The sequence below is a fragment of the Tarenaya hassleriana genome, unplaced genomic scaffold, assembly GCF_000463585.1.
Source record: "Tarenaya hassleriana unplaced genomic scaffold, ASM46358v1 Cleome3, whole genome shotgun sequence".
NCBI classification, from domain to species: domain Eukaryota; kingdom Viridiplantae; phylum Streptophyta; class Magnoliopsida; order Brassicales; family Cleomaceae; genus Tarenaya; species Tarenaya hassleriana.
In genome coordinates this window covers 7751014-7769858 of record NW_010966177.1, presented here as the reverse complement: position 1 = coordinate 7769858, position 18845 = coordinate 7751014, and the positions used below count along the sequence as shown (strand labels likewise).

At 36.1% G+C, this 18845-nt stretch overlaps 1 protein-coding gene across 1 annotated transcript; it reads right to left on the bottom strand.

Moving 5' to 3' along the window:
• Window positions 1-14074: 14074 nt before the first annotated feature.
• LOC104820200 (probable polygalacturonase At3g15720) lies at window positions 14075-16978 on the bottom strand. The gene is made up of 8 exons (XM_010550567.1): window positions 16967-16978; window positions 16761-16880; window positions 15748-15915; window positions 15437-15644; window positions 14788-14869; window positions 14588-14696; window positions 14392-14505; window positions 14075-14302 (listed from the first exon to the last, which is right to left on the bottom strand). The coding sequence occupies exons 1-8, from the start codon at window positions 16976-16978 to the stop codon at window positions 14075-14077; spliced, it is 1041 nt and encodes a 346-aa protein (XP_010548869.1).
• Window positions 16979-18845: the final 1867 nt, after the last annotated feature.

The window sequence follows — 18845 nt, the reverse complement described above, 5'->3', positions numbered from 1 at the left end:
CGTCCAGTTTGATGCTTGGAAAGATGTCTTCGGAATTGCGTGAGCAATTAGATGACATTGACAATTCATTGATGGTTGATCAGTTGAATATGTCATTCCAAGAGAAAGCTGGGAGCCAAGGGAAGAATGATATGGTGGTTGTTGGAAAGAGTTCCAGCAAGAGGAAGCGTTCCAAAGGTAAGGGCAAAAGGAAATTGACAAGTGTTGTCACTAAGCCTAAGCCCAAACCCAAGAAGGAAGAGTGTTATTTCTGTCATGCCTTTGGGCATTGGTATAGAAATTGCAGACTCTACCTGGAAGATCAGAGGAAGAAGAAGCTTGCAGAAGCTTCAACTTCTGGTATCTTCATTAAAGAGGCCAACTTGTGTACTTCTTCATCATGGGTATTAGATACCGGATGTGCCTCGCACATTTGTGCAAATGTGCAGGGACTGCGAGGAAGTAGACAATTGGCGAAGGGAGAAGTAGATCTCCGTGTCGGGAATGGAGCAAAAGTTGCTGCATTGACCGTCGGGACTTACAATCTGACTTTACCTTCTGTCCTTGTATTGGAGTTGCATGATTGTTATTTTGTACCTTCAATTTACAAACATTAACTCCTCCACCATACTCGTAATACACATAACTACGAATTTCTTGAGAGATTTATTAAATCCATCAATTTACTCTAAAATATCAAACAATCCTCCGCCATAAGCTTCATTCTGATGGACTTCTTGATTCTTTTGATTATGAATCAATCGAATCATGCGATTCCTGTTTGATGGGCAAGATGACAAAATCTCCTTTTACTAGAAAAGGAGAACGGGCTACGGAGTTGCTAGAACTCATACATAGTGATGTATGCGGTCCTATGAGCTCTCCCGCTAGAGGAGGTTATCTGTACTTTGTTACGTTTACTGATGATTTCAGTAGGTACGGTTATGTCTACTTGATGAGACATAAGTCTGAAACGCTTGAATTGTTCAAGACTTTCAGAAACGAGGTGCAGAACCAACTTGGCAAGACGATCAAGTTGCTTCGATCTGATCGAGGTGGCGAGTATATGAGCCAAGAGTTCATTGACTATCTGGCAGATTGTGGGATTGTCTCACAGCTGACTCCACCTGGAACGCCACAATGGAATGGCGTTTCCGAGAGGAGGAACCGAACCTTATTGGATATGGTACGGTCTATGATGAGTCAGGTCGATCTTCCTAAATCCTTCTGGGGATATGCTTTGGAAACTGCAGCGCTTATACTGAACAACTGTCCAACAAAGTCGGTTCAGAAGACTCCATATGAGATATGGACTGGGAAGCGTCCCAGGTTAGCATTCATGAAGATTTGGGGATGTGACGTTTACGTGAAACGTCTTGCTTCTGATAAGCTATCCGCCAAGTCTGATAAATGCATATTTGTGGGTTACCCTAAGGAAACTAAAGGGTACTGGTTCTACAACCCATCTGAGAACAAAGTGTTTGTTGCTCGGAATGGATCTTTCTTGGAGAGAGAGTTCGTCTCCAAGAGAGTTAGTGGGAGTAGAATAGATCTCGAAGAAGTTCGAGAACCACAAATAGTCGAGGAACCGAGTGAACAGGGCGAATCAGTTCAACCTGTGTCACAAGTTGTTGAGACAGCACCTCCTAGTGAACCTCGGAGATCTGGTAGAATTCGCCAAGAGCCTACAAGATATGGTTTTCTTGTGACTGGAAACGACGAACTCATGTTGTTAGAACATGACGAGCCTACGTCGTATTCGGAGGCTGTGGCGAGTTCCGATTCCGAGAAATGGCACCAGGCCATGGAGTCTGAGATGCAGTCCATGTACGACAACAAAGTATGGACTTTGGTCGACTCATTCGATGGTATTAAGACCATTGGATGTAAGTGGGTTTTCAAGAAGAAAACCGACATGGATGGCATCGTGCATACCTATAAGGCACGACTCGTCGCGAAAGGGTTTCGGCAGATTCATGGTATAGACTATGATGAAACCTTTTCACCAGTTGTGATGCTTAAATCCATACGGATTCTGCTGGCTATAGCTGCGTATTATGACTACGAGATATGGCAGATGGACGTTAAGACCGCATTCCTTAACGGGAATTTGCTCGAGGATGTGTACATGACACAACCCGAGGGTTTTGTTGATCCTAAGAGTCCGAGGAAGGTGTGCAAGCTTCAGAGATCCATTTATGGACTGAAGCAGGCTTCGAGGAGCTGGAATCTTCGATTTGACGAGGCAGTCAAAACGTTTGGCTTCCTGCAAAACGAAGATGAGCCATGCGTTTACAAGAAGGTCAGTGGGAGCGCAGTGGTCTTCCTTGTACTTTATGTGGATGATATATTGCTCATCGGAAATGACATTCCTACCTTGCAAGGAGTAAAATCCTGGCTAGGATCGGTCTTTTCGATGAAGGACTTAGGAGAAGCCGCCTATATTCTAGGAATCAAGATCTATAGAGATAGATCGAGAAGGCTTCTTGGTCTAAGTCAGAGTACATACATTGACAAGGTCTTGAATCGGTTCAAGATGCAAGACTCCAAGAGGGGTGCCTTGCCAATGGGACATGATGTGGCTCTTAGCAAGACTCAGTGTCCAAGGACACAGGATGAGCAAGAGCGCATGAGTAGGATTCCATATGCCTCGGCAATTGGATCCATCATGTACGCCATGTTATGTACTCGTCCGGATGTATCATATGCATTGAGTATGACTAGTAGATATCAGTCTACACCAGGTGAGGCTCACTGGATTGCGGTCAAGAACATCCTTAAGTACTTGAGAAGGACTAAGGATTTGTTCTTGCTGTATGGCGGATTGGAAGACGAGCTCGCTGTAAAGGGTTATACCGATGCTAGTTTCCAAACCGACAGAGATGACTTCAGATCGCAGTCAGGTTACGTTTTCTGCCTAAACGGTGGGGCTATTAGTTGGAAGAGTTCCAAACAGCCAACCGTTGCAGATTCGACTACAGAAGCCGAGTACATAGCAGCATCGGATGGAGCTAAGGAAGCTGTTTGGATCAGGAAATTCGTGGGAGACCTGAGGGTCATTCCTAGCGTTGCAGATCCCAATGAGGTGTATTGTGACAACAATGGTGCGATCGCACAAGCAAAGGAACCCCGGTCACACCAGAGATCCAAACACATACTCAGGCGATTTCACTTAATGAGAGAAATCATCGACAGAGGAGACGTGAAGATAAGTAGAGTGTCGACAGATGATAATATTGCCGACCCATTGACGAAGCCTCTCCCTTCGTCAAAACATGATGGTCATGTTAAGAGTATGGGGATTAGATGCTTGTAGGATAGATCATAGAGCATAGTAGGAGATTGTTGGTTGTAATGCTCTACGATGATCATGTATTGATTCATTGGTTTATGAATGCATTAATTTTCCCGTTATATGATTAGCATGTTTGTTATATTACGGTAAATATCCTTGAATCATTGCAGATGATTCTAAACTCCCTGGTCAGTTATCATTGCGGGAACAATGATGAATTAAGACCAGCATGATGTGTGATAGATGATTATGATCATATGCATTAGATGATGCATTGGATGCAAATCACAATCATGGGTTCTCGTTTGGAACGAGCTACTGGATGACCCGTGTGACACCCGTAACCCCGTATCCCGCTTACAGGTTGTGCCACGTGGACAATAAAATCACCCATTTTTTATAGTTATTTAATTACTAATTAATTTATTAATTAATAATCAAGTTGTTATAACCCGCATGAGATTGTCACATGGACATGAGTCATGACTTGAATCTCATACAGCGGTTCGTTCTTGGATCCTCAGACCTGAGATGTCTAGAGTATCTGATATCAGGAGTGACGTGTCTTGACTGCGTCAAACGTCGTCTTTAACCGGATGATCATAACGGCGTTGCTCAGATACGTTCACGAATCATATGCAGATAGTAGACATGCAATACGGGACTTGTCACCTGCTATGCATGAGAGATGTCGCTGGGCCCCTCGTGGAAATCGGACTGTGAAAATGCGTGGCCACGCTATAGATGAATGTGCATCTATTTTATCAGTCGGTTTGCCTAGACGAGTAAGCGGTTGAACTTGAAGGGTGGCTCATACCATGCCCTTGTTCAACATACGACATCGTGAGACAAAGGATCAGAACTCGAACTAATGCTGGCTTTGTTAGATCACCTCTAACTCTATTCTAGGTGGGTGGTCATGGCGTCTTGCTAGAGGCTAACCATGACTTGTGGTTCGGGAAAAGGGTTTCCGAAGCCACTGCCTCTTCGAATAGGCCTACAGGGTCACACACCACTAGGGATGGATCACACATGAAAAGAACGACGCGAGAAAGGAACCACAGAACGAGCTGGAAGGATTCCAGACGGCCAGACCGTTCCGTTCCGTAAGCGCCAGACCGTCCGTTCCAGACCTGGAACGGACGGTCTAGGCTTCAGACCGTCCGTTCTGCGTTGGATGACGGACCGTCCGTTCCGCGTAGAAAGTCAGAACGTCTGTTCCAGGCCTAGAACGGACGGTCCGACTTACGTGATAGTTTTCGGTGTTTCACGTTTTAAGGGTTTTGGGAATTCTAATTAAGTGGGGAGCCGCCAAAAACCCTAGCAATCACTCTCAGACGTCCTAGACACTTTCTAGAGCTTTGGAGAAGCTTTCTCTTGAGTTCTACAGATCGGAATATCGATTCCAAGTCTAGGACATCGTTTTCTCTTCATAAATCCTAGCACATACGTTCCAAAGTGTTGGAATTCATCCCGCCGGTGTGGATACATGTAGAGGAGTTGTGCTTTCAAATCTTGGTGATTAAAAACAGGCCCTGGATCGATTGATACTTTCAGATCTTGAAAGAACGAGGTAAGTATTCGAATCCCACGACGATATACACGATTGTTCGGGTTAATGCACAATTGGTTTTGTGTGATGTTTGGTTAGGTTTAGATCTTTCCTTCCGCTGCGTGAAACCTAGAATCCAAACCCTAGATCGATGAGATCGCATGCTAGGAACCCGAAGGGAACCCAACAGTCGATACTCCTCTTCGGTTAATCAACGTCGACTGGATTTTCTACTTAATCGTCCAGTTTGATAGAACATATCAGGCACCATTTCGTTGTATTCAAACAGTCGTTCTTTGTCGGCATGTGTAGATACACTTCTGTGTTTCATTTGGACATGAGGTAGTAGTTCGTGAAAAACGTCACCTCCTCATTCACATATTGTTTGACGACTGTGCCTTCTAGTTTATTCTTGTTTTTAATCTTGCGCTTAAGATGATAGAAGAACCTTTTAAACGGATAATCCATCTGAATTGAACTGGTCCTCTGAGGATTGCTTCATCTGGAAGATGTATCGTCAAATATTCCATAACATCGAAGAACGATGGAGGAAATATCTGTACAATCAAAATTCATTAAGATTTCATCAGATCGTATTCGAAATGAACTTAATTAAGTGACAATAAATTTAGTTTTTTTACCTTTTCAAGAGCACAAAGAATTATCGGAATGTTTGTCTTCATAGTTTCCACATCTTTGACATTTAAGTTCTTGGAACAAATATCGTGGAAGGACGTGTTGATACTTGTGACAACATTGTATAAGTGCAATATATTGTTATTCAGTACATGTTAATTTAGTGATAGAATTTTACACGTACCGCATAAAACTTTGTATACAGGTTGTGGTGACAGTTTACTGACGGCAACGAAAAGTAGGCGTTGTATAAAAACATGACAATCATGACTTTTCATCCCATGTAATTTGCCACCTTCCAAATCAACACACCTTCCAATGTTGGAAGCATATCCATCTAAAAAACTTGACCTTCATCTCTCAACCACTTTAAAATCGCGAGAGTTTCATCTTTAGAGAGTCTGAAGATGGGAACAAAAGCTTTTCCATCTGCTCTGATCTCCAAATCTTTCCGAGAGTATATGTCCTTAACATTCATCCTTGAATTGATGTTATCCTTTGATTTACCTACAATAAAATAATAGAAGATTTACAATATTAACCAATATTTCACTACGAAATTAGTAATTCAATGTATATTATTGTTGCAATGAAAAAATAGTAAGAAATGTTATCTTTCACATTCATGAGTGTGTTGATGATATTACCGAAAAAATTCTTCTCAATGTGCATGACGTCCAAATTATGACGAAGCTTATGAGTACGCTAGTACGATAAATCCCAAAGATACTTCGTTTATACCAATTATGGTACTCACTATACTCATGTGGTTTTGTATGCCCGTTTCCTCCACATTCAGTTGTTTTTTGCATGCCAAAAATGCTATCGATACGCTCGTACAATATTTCATCACCCATCAGGAGAAGAGGCTTTGGATCAGTCACAACTTTATTTCGTCTAAATTTTTGTTTGTTGCACCTCCATGGATGATCCAATGGTAAAAATATGTGGTGACAATCAAACCAACATGGTTTCCGCCCATCTTTTAATTGGAATGAATCAAACTCATCCATGCAATAAGGATATACTTAACGTCCATGAGTACTCCACCCAGACAACATTTCACAAGCTAGAAAATCACTAATTATCCACATCAACACCGCTCTCAAGTTGAAGTTTTGTCTTGTTGAAAGGTCATACGCATCAACACCTTGTTCCCACAACATCAATATTTCATCAAAGGTTGGAGGAACACATCAAAACTCTTCTTCGGATGATTCGGTTCTGGCAGTAATATCGTCAGGAATAAAAAATCTCTTTTCAAACACATTTCCGACGGTAGATTATACATCGATAAAACAATTGGCCATAACGAATATTGTTTTCCAGATTGACCATACGGTGCAAAACCATCGGTGCATAGACACAGATAAACATTTCTAACCTCATGAGCAAAATCAGGATATAGGTGGACAAAATGCTTCCAAGCCTCACCATCTGATGGATGACGCATGTTTACTGAATCCGAAACATGTTCTACGTGCCAACGCATCTGAGATTATGTCTTGTGAGATTCGTATAATCTCTTCAATATGTCTGCTATAGGCAAATAAAACATCCGTTTATACAACACTCTTTTACGTTGCACATTTTTCCTTGGTTTGAATCGATCAACTCCACAAAATCGACAATTTATAACTCTTTATCATCTCCAAACCAAAAAATCATGCGGTTTTTCTGGCATACATAAATTTTGATAGCCCTCATGCCTAATTGTAACGACCCGAGGCCGCTATTGAATGATAGAGCTATCCCCACACACCAACACGGGATCTTTTAGCGTGTTTTGTCCTCACTCGCACACATCCCGTAAAGTACTTCCCAGGAGGTCACCCATCCTAAGACTACTCCAAGGCCAGCACACTTAACTTTGGAGTTCTCTCGAGATGGACAACCGAAAAGGTAGATGCATCTTGTTGCTATGAGTAGCTCAATTAATTCCTTTAAGTTATCTATGACTGTATAGTCCCATACCTACACAGCCCTTGGATCCCTCTCATTCCGGTGCGTCCGATTCATCCCTGTACCCCTTACCCAGAAGCTCGTCAGGAGTCGTCCATTGTCCATGTCTCTCGCACCGGCGATCACTCCCCGCCCTCCTACGGTATCCTGGACTGTCACATGCCCACCAGCTTCCGCCTGGTTTGTCCTCGAACCACACCATACTGGGAGAGAACAGACTCTGATACCATTTGTAACGACCCAAGGCCGCTATGGAATGATAGAACTATCCCCACACACCAACACGAGATCTTTTAGCGTGTTTTGTCCTCACTCGCACATATCCCGAAAAGTACTTCCTGGGAGGTCACCCATCCTAAGACTACTCCAAGGCCAACACGCTTAACTTTGGAGTTCTCTCGAGATGGGCAACCGAAAAGATAGATGCATCTTGTTGCTATGAGTAGCTCAATTAATTCCTTTAAGTTATCTATGACTGTATAGTTCCATACCTACACAGACCTCGGATCCCTCTCATTCCGGTGCGTCCGATTCATCCTTGTACCCCCTACCCAGAAGCTCGTCAAGAGCCGCCCATTGTCCATGTCTCTCGCAGCGGCGATCACTCCCCGCCCTCCTACGGTATCCTGGGCTGTCACACTAATGATCCCATGAGTTTAGACATATTATAGAAAGAATCAGGAGCATAGTTACCTCCACGAAGATAATCGGTCATCATCTGACATACTTCGTCCATACAATTCTCCGTCAGATTGTAACTCGACTTCATGCCTATCATTCGTGTAGAAAGAGATAATTGAGATAATCCTTCTACGCATCCATCATATATCGGTTCATTCGCTACCTCTAACAAATAAAAAAAAATTTGATTCGTTGTTCGGTTCTTTGTCTTCCCTGTTATAAGAAAACTGAGAAGGGAATGCATCTTGAACCATATTAACGTAACAATTAGTTGGTTCGTTGTTACCAATGAATTTATCGTTAATGGTAGAAACATTAACAACATCAAGCATTTCATCGTGATAAACTCAAATATAATAATTTGGAACAAAACCTCTTTTGAATAGATGTTTTAGAACCATCTCTGGAGTAAAAAATTTTGAATTCTCACATCGTGCACACGTGCAATAAATTTTACAAGTTCTTACACACTGATTCTGACTTGTCGCAAATTGCATGAAATTCTACAACTCTTCTTCATATTGGATGCTCAAATTTCCGGTAGCTGCATCGATTCTCTCGTATAACCATCTTCTAGAATGATAAATACCACTTCCACTGGATGTCATTTTGTGTGTTGGGTTTTTATAATTTTTCGAATCTTAAAGACGAATGAAGGATGGGAAAGTTTTATAAAAATAGTTTGCAAAGCCATTTCGTTGCTAACATTAATATTTACAACGAAATTGCATTGCAACGTTAATAACCGGTTAATAACCGGTCTCATGTAGCAACAAAATTGTGTTGCAAAATCTTGAAATTAGCAACGCAATTGCGTTGCAAATTTTTTTTAGCAACGCAATTTTTTGCAACGCAATTGCGTTGTTAAAATGACGCGGATCTCTAACACCACTGGAATTTCGTTTCTATCGTAATTAGCAACGAAAATTTTGTTGCTAACTAACCAACGAAATTCGTTTCGCGGCAATTTTCGGTAGCTGCATCGATTCTCTCATATAACCATCTTCTAGAATGATAAATATCACTTCCACTGGATGTCATTTTGTGTGTTGGGTTTTTATAATTTTTCGAATCTTGAAGAGGAATGAAGGGTGAGAGAATTTTATAAAAATAGTTTGCAAAACAATTTCGTTGCTAACATTAATATTTGCAACGAAATTGCATTGCAATGTTAATAACCGGTTATTAATAACCGGCCTCATGTAGCAACAAAATTGTGTTGCAAAATCTTGAAATTCGCAACGCAATTGCGTTGCAAAGTTTTTTAGCAACGCAATTGCGTTGTTAAAATAACGCGGAGCTCTAACACCACTGGAATTTCGTTGCTATCGTAATTAGCAATGAAAATTTTGTTGTTAACTAACCAACGAAATTCGTTTCGCGGCAATTTCCGGTAGCTGCATCGATTCTCTCGTATAACCATCTTCTAGAATGATAAATATCAGTTCCACTGGATGTCATTTTGTGTGTTGGGTTTTTATAATTTTTTGAATCTTGAAGAGGAATGAAGGGTGGGAGAGTTTTATAAAAATAGTTTGCAAAGCAATTTCGTTGCTAACATTAATATTTGCAATAAAATTGCATTGCAACGTTAATAACCGGCCTCATGTAGCAACAAAATTGTGTTGCAAAATCTTGAAATTAGCAACGCAATTGCGTTGCAAAGTTTTTTAGCAATGCAATTGCGTTGTTAAAATAACGCGGAGCTCTAACACTACTGGAATTTCGTTGCTATCGTAATTAGCAACGAAAATTTTGTTGCTAACTAACCAATGAAATTCGTTTCGCGGCAATTTCGTTGCAAATCGTTTGAAATTTGCAACGAAAATTTCATTATAAATAGCAACGCATAAATATATATATATATATATGCATATATATATATATATGTTTGTATGTATATATATAAATATCTATATACATAAGATTTATATGTGTATATATATTAATGTTATATGATATCAGAAGTTTAACTTTGGGCAGTTGGATGATTGCCAGTTAGAACTCTGGAGTTAAGGAGGATTGAGTTGGAGTAGTAGAAGGATAGGTGACCTACTAGAAAGTGAGTTCGAGAATTAAATTTCAGAGTTGGAGAATCTGGGCCAGGATCGGAAATATGTTTTGAATTTTTCTTTGAAATATTCCAACAGGTTTCGGTTGAAAATTCCAACGGATTGTGGTTGGAAATTTTCCAATGGAAAAATCCATTGAAAATTCCATTGAAAATTCAAACGGTTGTCCAACGGACACCGTTTTCTAATGACGAAATTTCAACAGATTTATTCGTTTGAAACGTTAATTTCCAACGGATTTGCCGGTTGGAAATGACCATTTTTTTTAGTGAAGAGTGAGGATCCAACGTAAATCATCATGTGAGATACCAGTCATGGATTACATCCAATCGACAATCTCATATGAGTCATCCAGTCACTTGTTCCAAACAAGTACCTATGATATATCTTGATCCGTATTCAATACATATGATCATCACTATAATCGTCCATCATGCCTCATGTTAGTCTTAATTCATCATTACTCCCACAATGACAAGCAACTAAAGAGTTTAGGATCGTTCATAACAATTCATTGATATCATTATTTATCAAACATGCAAAATAAATAATAAACAAACAATGAATTTATCATAACATACAAGTTCTCATATCGTATGATCATAATAGAATACCAAAACCATCAGAATGCCCTATATCGAGGTGAACATCTAAAACGCAAGCTAATCTCGACCAAGTTTTTTTTCGATGTGCAAAATAAAAGGTATTCGTATATGTATAAGTTTTTTGTGTGGTTAGTGGGTCAATGTTGATGTAATCATGTATGTTTTTTGTTCACGGGAATCAAACACAGTATTAAAATAGGAGAATGAAGCTATATGCGAAGAAACATTGTGTTTGAAAATCGATAGGTTATTGCTGTAAACACATGATAGTTCAGCAAATTGTTGCGAAAATCGATAGGGTATTGCGGAATATTTTGATCTCCTTGCACAATCCGGGAGTCATAGATCACAACGAATGTTTACAGCTATGGTATCGCATTAAATAACTATCCGAATTCAGTTTTTGCCCGACTATCATGCACTACAAAAAAATCCTCGAATTCCAACGGATTTTCCAACGGATTTGTCCGTTGGAAAATTTCCAACGGATTTGCAACGGTTTTCAACGACGTTTCAACGACGATTTCTGTTAAAATTCCGTTGAAAATTTCCAACGGATATCCGTTGGAAACACCTGTTGGAAATTTTTAACGGAATTTTCAACGTATTCAATTGAAAAATTGGGTTGGAAATTTCCAACGGTATTTCCAACGTTTATCCGTTGGAAAGTTTCAACGATTAACGTTGGAAAAATCGGTTGCAAATTTTTAACGGAGTTCCAACGGATGTTTGTTAGAAAACAATTCCAACGGAATTCCAACGGATGTCGGTATTTTTTTAAAAAAAATTCCAACGGATGCCGGTTGGAATTTTTTTTGAAAATTTAAAAAAAAAATTCCAACGAATATCGGTTGGAAATTTGGATTTTAATTGAAAAATCAATTGAAATATATATATATATTCGAATTCATATATATGTATGTATAATATATATTCGTTCATAACAATTCATTGATATCATTATTTATCAAACATGCAAAATAAATAATAAACAAACAATGAATTTATCATAACATACAAGTTCTCATATCGTATGATCATAATAGAATACCAAAACCATCAGAATGCCCTATATCGAGGTGAACATCTAAAACGCAAGCTAATCTCGACCAAGTTTTTTTTCGATGTGCAAAATAAAAGGTATTCGTATATGTATAAGTTTTTTGTGTGGTTAGTGGGTCAATGTTGATGTAATCATGTATGTTTTTTGTTCACGGGAATCAAACACAGTATTAAAATAGGAGAATGAAGCTATATGCGAAGAAACATTGTGTTTGAAAATCGATAGGTTATTGCTGTAAACACATGATAGTTCAGCAAATTGTTGCGAAAATCGATAGGGTATTGCGGAATATTTTGATCTCCTTGCACAATCCGGGAGTCATAGATCACAACGAATGTTTACAGCTATGGTATCGCATTAAATAACTATCCGAATTCAGTTTTTGATATATATATATATATTAACCATATACATATACATAACAAAAATATATATATTTATATGAATTCGAATATATATATAATATATACGTATATATATGTATATTATGGAGGTGTATATATACGTATAAACAAATATTTTATATATTTATACATCTATATATGTATAAATATAGATATATTTTGTGTTTATATATTTTTATATATACAAATATGATGTGTGTATATATACACATATATGTATACGAATAAATATATATATATATATATTAACCATATACATATACATAACAAATATATATATAATGAATTTGAATATGTATATATGTAAATATGTAAATATGTATAAATATTTATATATGTATATATATTAATGTTATATGATATCAGAAGTTTAACTTGGAGGAGTTGGAATAGTTCTAATGGGAACTCTAGGGTTAAGGAGGATTGAGCTGGAGTAGTGGAAGGATGGGTGACCTACTGGGAAGTGAGTTTCGGGATCGTGATTTGGTCGGGTCGGGGTCGGGGTCGGGGTCGGGGTCGGGTCGGGAATATGTTTCGAATTTTTCGTTGGAAAATTCCAACGGAATGCGGTTGAAAATTCCATTTGAATTTTCCAACGGATATCGGTTGGAAATTTCGTTGGAAAATTCCAACGGATTGCGGTTGAAAATTCCGTTGGAATTTTCCAACCGAAATTGCGGTTGGAAATCCGTTGGAAAATTCCAACGGAAAAGTTCGTTGAAATTCCGTTGAAAATTCCAACGCTTTTCCAACGTACGCCGATTTCTAACGACGAAATTCCAACAGATAAATCAGTTGGAAATCCGTTAGAAAAGTTAATTTCCAACAGAAATTTGGCCATTTCCAACGGATTTACCCGTTGAAAATGACCATTTTTTTGTAGTGATGGGATTCCTTGTTTTTTGGTTGGTTTTTGTAATTTTGATCACTTAATATGTACTTCTTTTGAATTTTTGAAAGGAATACAAACACATTTTATCAAAAACAAAACAGTGTTTGAAAACACGTGAAGAACAAGATTAAGAACAAGCTATATGTCGAGAACTGTGAGCCATCAACCGGGCATCCACTGAATGATAATGAGTGAAACAATTGAGAAGGAATGTGCTATTATTAAACTTTGAACACCGACGTTAAGTACTCCTTTTCCCTTTGATTTTTTGTCCTTTATGATTTTTTTTATCGCTTACTCTCACTACATGTAAATGCATAGGTTCTATATCGAGGTGAACATCTAAAACACAAAGCTAATCTCGACCGAGTTTTTTTTCTATGCATTTACAAAAAATATATATATATATAAAGAAAAACAGAGAATCTAGTTCAATCTCATGCATGCTCGCACTTAGTTTATTTTTAGGATCATTTAGATATGTCATTAGAATTGCATTTATATATATATATATATGAATATAATTTAAGATCATATAGATTAGCGTGCATAATTCAGTAGAGTTTGGAGTTAGAATAAATAAGTTTTAGGGCATGTCGTTAATCAACAGTTGATTCAACAAGCATGGACATGAATGCACACGATTCGTTGCTAACTATTTGGTTTCGATACTTTGAATGTAGTTGATTCAAGATTTTGTATTCTCTCATATGGGTCTGATTACTGCATCTTGGGATTGGGTGTTTTGATGTTCTCACACCAATCGTTACTGTACAACATATTTTGAAGTTAATATATATTTATCTTTACCAAAAAAAAAAAAAACATCTTATTAGAACATCGCAATTACGAATTAGAACATAGTATCACAGAAGGACAACGAAATGACCAGATTATACAATGATCGAGACGTATAATAAAAGGAAACGATGTTTAGGAGAGGCATGGGACACGAGGGGTTGTAGTCCGAGAATAGCCACGAACATTGCTGCACACCGAACATACTTCCTCTATGTTTCCTGCTGGTTCGATGGTCACGTCCTCCATTCTGACGTCGCTGCATGCCTTCGTATCGCTGCACTGCAATGATATCGCGTTTTTCACCGCCGACGTCCCGTGAAACCCTACGAAACTCACGTTGCTTATCTCCACCGCACTCGCCTGCATGCATGCACGCACGTACGCACGCATTTATTTATTTATTTGTTTTGTGAATATGATTAATATATATATATTTATTAAAGACTCACCCCAGATGGACAATGATCCCCACAGCTATAGTACTGATCAATCATGATAGGGTTTCCTGCGTCAATCAGTGTAATATCTTCGTATATTACACCCTTCACATAACCTTTTCCACCCTGCATCGTTATTTTAATAATAAATACATTATTATGTAATATATATACACACATATATAGTATATGTTTGTTGCGTCATTACAGGAACTGTCTTGATTCTTGCTCCATTTTGGGTCTTGTTGAATGTACAATGCTTCACTAGCACTTGCTCTACACTTTCTGTCCCTCCATTGCGTCCTAAACTCCCCACGCTGCGACACATACGTTGCTTATATATATACACAAACACGAAAGAAATAATTATATATATAACACTATTTGATTCAAATTGGTTAAATATACCTGATTCCGTGACCAGGACCACAGTTCACATTTATGATGTTGATGCCGACAACGCCTCCGTTCATAGCCACGCAATCATCGCCTGCGTCGGAATTTTTTTTCAATGAATACCAAACGAATATTAATTTGGATCAAGCTAAACCGAACCGAAACGGTTTAGGGATCACATGGAATCTAATGATCACTTTAGAATTTTCTATAAATAATATATTTTCCAAATCAATTCAATTATGAGTTGGTTGGCGAGTCAAATAAAAAATATTAAAATAAAAAATAAAAAATAAAAAAATTCAAAAAACAATTTTGGTTCGTGAACCAACTCGCTGATCGGTCAAACTGGCTCATTTTTTTTTCCATATTTCCAAAAAAAAATGAAAACCAAATCAAACCGAATGGGTTTAGAGATTACATGGAATCTAATGATCACATTAGATTTTTTTTATATGTGGTGTAGGGGTGCAAAAAAAAATTGCCTCAAAAAATAATTAATGTTTTTTGAAAAAAATTTATCACGAAGCGGCTGAGATGCGCTGTTTTTTTTTTCGAGCTCATATTTTCTATCCTAACTCGATAAAAACGAGATGACTCGCAAGCCGATTCATGGCCACGTTTGTTTCGGCATCCCAAATATGGTAATTATAAAAATTACCGGTTCTTATGTTGGAATCTTTGATTGTGATTTGGCTCGATGCAGCGATGTCGATCCCGTCTGTGTTCGGGCTTTCACCGGGCGCAACAAGATTTACATTGGATATTGTCGGACCGGTGCAATCTTGGATGCTAATATGATTTCTTGGAGTATTCACCGAAATAATTTGACTCACTTGAAGATTATTGCACCTTTTGAAATATAGTGACTGAAATTTACATAAAACATTAAAAAAAAGTATTAGTTGTACGGAACGCATTCCAAAATATAAATTCGGTTTGGTAAACCCATAAATTATCATCGTATTATACCGTTGGTCGATCTGCGTCTGTACCAATCTTCCACCAGGACTCACCACGACCATCGATCTTTCCTGATCCAACGACGGTGAGGGCCTCAACTTCTTCGAAGATTATCCATGCGTGTGTTTGATTTGATTTCCACTCACTAGTATTAGGAATCAAAAGAATTCCTAGGAGCTGTTTAAACACAATTAACAAATCACCTAACATAATTAATGTATATATATAGAAAAAAAAATATGTCGGATCCCAATCAAACGTTAACTTTGAGATTAATATTGCGGATTTTTACAGTCTAATAGAAATTATATATAATTTTTTATATTTTTATTTATATATTTTATAAAAAAAATAATATTTTATTTTATTTTTTTAATTATCAGTTGTATCTGTATAGTATATTCTATATACTTCAGTTCGATTTTTAATATGTAAATTTTATATAAAAATACCATTTTATTTTATATTTTTCTTTTAATACCGAACTTTCTCATTTAATTCATAAAATAAGCGAGACAAGATGAATCAAAATTTTTGGGACTCGCTTTAGCTAGGTGAATTTAAAACGAAACAATTCGTAGATTAGTTTGATCTTCAAATTATAAAATATACTTGGATACAGTATTAGTAATTATATATCGAAATTATACTATGTAACGTTATGGAGATATATATGAATAAGATACCTCAAATGTAACTTTAGATTTGCACGGACCACAGAACTTGAGAGGTTGAAGAAAAAACTTTTTGCCACCTGGCACTGTCAAAGTTTGATTTCCATTTGCTTGACATGCTGCTTCCCAAGCTTTTAGAAATGCCTTTCAAAATAATCACAAAATTCACTACTTAAATTTCTTTAAAATATAAAAATTTATCCTGATAATAATTAAATAAAGTTTTTCTTGATAAAATATGTTAATTCATCTTTATTAAAATTATAATTCGAGCACAATCATAAAATCTAAATCTATATTCTGCTACTACTAATAATAATAATAATAATAATAATTTTAATATAATACCTGTGAATCATCAGTTTTACCATCTCCGCAAGCACCGAAACTGATCACATCAACGTTACCTTCAACATTTCCAAACCCTAAAACTCCGACGCAAATTATTATAAAGCCAATTGTCAATTCCTGCGCAAAAATAATATTAAGTGTCAAATGTAATGATAAATTATAATTTATTTAAATAAAAAATCCACAGATTTAAACATCAATGCCCCCTTCACCATTTCGTATTATGATAAAATTATGCGAATTATGATTTTGATTTCTAGTTTATAATTCACATAAGTGGTACTATTTATACTTCCAAAACTTAAAATTCAACTGTGATATATTTGATTATTTAGTAACATATATGGGAGAAAATCTAGTTAAATTTGGCCATTCTCACCAGATTATGTTGGATGCATGTTACCTATATACACGGCTTATTAATTAAATTTAAATTACTTTTTACTATCGAATTGGTAATTCTTTTAGAAACTTATTTGTACTTTCTTATATATATATATATATATATATATATAGAAAGATTTCTATCCAATAATGTTTAACTCAGTTTATAGTACTGTATTGGAAGTTTTTTTTTTGAAAATATATACTTATCAAATAATGTATAAATAAAGGATGTTGTAGATGAATTTCATCTTGCATGTGAATAAATATATAGAAAATACTGAAATAATTTTACCAAATCTGCCTAAATTCTATTAATTTTCAAATGTATGAATAGAATGTATTATCATTTTTTCAATACCCACAAAAATAATATTTTAAATGATCCTTACCAAAAATTTAAATACCGGAATAGAATGTATTATCATTTTCCCATATGACATAAAATTCTATAGTTAATATAAACAAATTCCATATTTACACTGTATATTAACGGAAGAGCAAATTATAAATAAATAAATATACGAATTTGTTAATCGGATCTTTGGTCCAATTGTATCTCATAGCAAGATCAAAAAGATTGACCGGACAATTATCATTTAAGTTGTTCTCCTTACCAGTTCAGTCGTAGATCTTGAGCTGTTCGAATCTTATTAATAAATATTTTGTTTTTTTATCTCTTAAAAAATACTAATTTATAATTTTTCAGATGCGTTAACTGAGTAATATCTTTCTGGCGAACAGTACTAATTAACGTGAATTTTTCACATCAGTGTTGCATGACAATTTTTCAAATTCGTAAACCTTTAGAAATTTCTTTGATAGTTTTTTTATACATATATAGAGATGACCATCCAATAATGTTTAACTAAGTCTACGTACAATGTATTGAAAGTATTTTTTTTTTTGGAAATATATACTTATCAAATAATGTAAAGGATGTTATTAGATGGGTTTCATCTTGCATTTGACTAAATATATAGAAAATGCTGAAATAATTTTACCAATCCACATAAATTCTATAATTTTTTAAATGTATGAATAGAATATATTATCATTTTCCTATACCCACAAAAATAATATTTTAAATGTCAGAATAGAATGCATAATCATTTTTCCATATGACCAACAAAATTCTATAGCTAATATGAACAAATCTCATATTCACACAGTACATTAATTGAAAATAAAATTTTAAATAAATAAAAAAATTTGTTCGAACCTTATTGACAAATATATTAACTTTTTATCTTCTGAAAAAATACTAACTATAAAACAAAAAAATTGTTATAGATAAAATTTAAAAAAATAAAAAATTGTAAAATTTAGTTGTAAGACGTAAATATTTTGAAAAAATTGTATATAAACGCCCAAACTTTTATAAAAATCCTAGATAAATACCTGAGTTATAAAATTCTCTGATAAATAGTATAACCTTTTAAAAATCCAATATAAATATCTGAATTGTTTTACTTTTTTCTAAATCAATTATAATCCGTTGACATCGTTTCAAAAATCATAACCATTATCCATGTCACATGTCATGTTATCTAAATCGGTTTAATACTTAAAATTACAATCAAAATTGAATCAAACAGATTTAGAATTATTAAAGCAATAAAAAAATCCTAAAATCCTTAAAAATCCTAAAGTGAAACCGAACGCTTTCTCTGTCATACTTCGTCTTCTTCCTTGTCG

Excerpts from the sequence above, each read along its gene's own strand:
- LOC104820200 (XM_010550567.1), bottom strand. Across the intron at positions 14,506-14,587 it reads CAAGAATCAAGACAGTTCCT|GGTGGAAAAGGTTATGTGAA; the intron begins GTAATGACGCAA and ends ATAACGATGCAG. Across the intron at positions 14,303-14,391 it reads GGGATCATTGTCCATCTGGG|GCGAGTGCGGTGGAGATAAG; the intron begins GTGAGTCTTTAA and ends GCATGCATGCAG.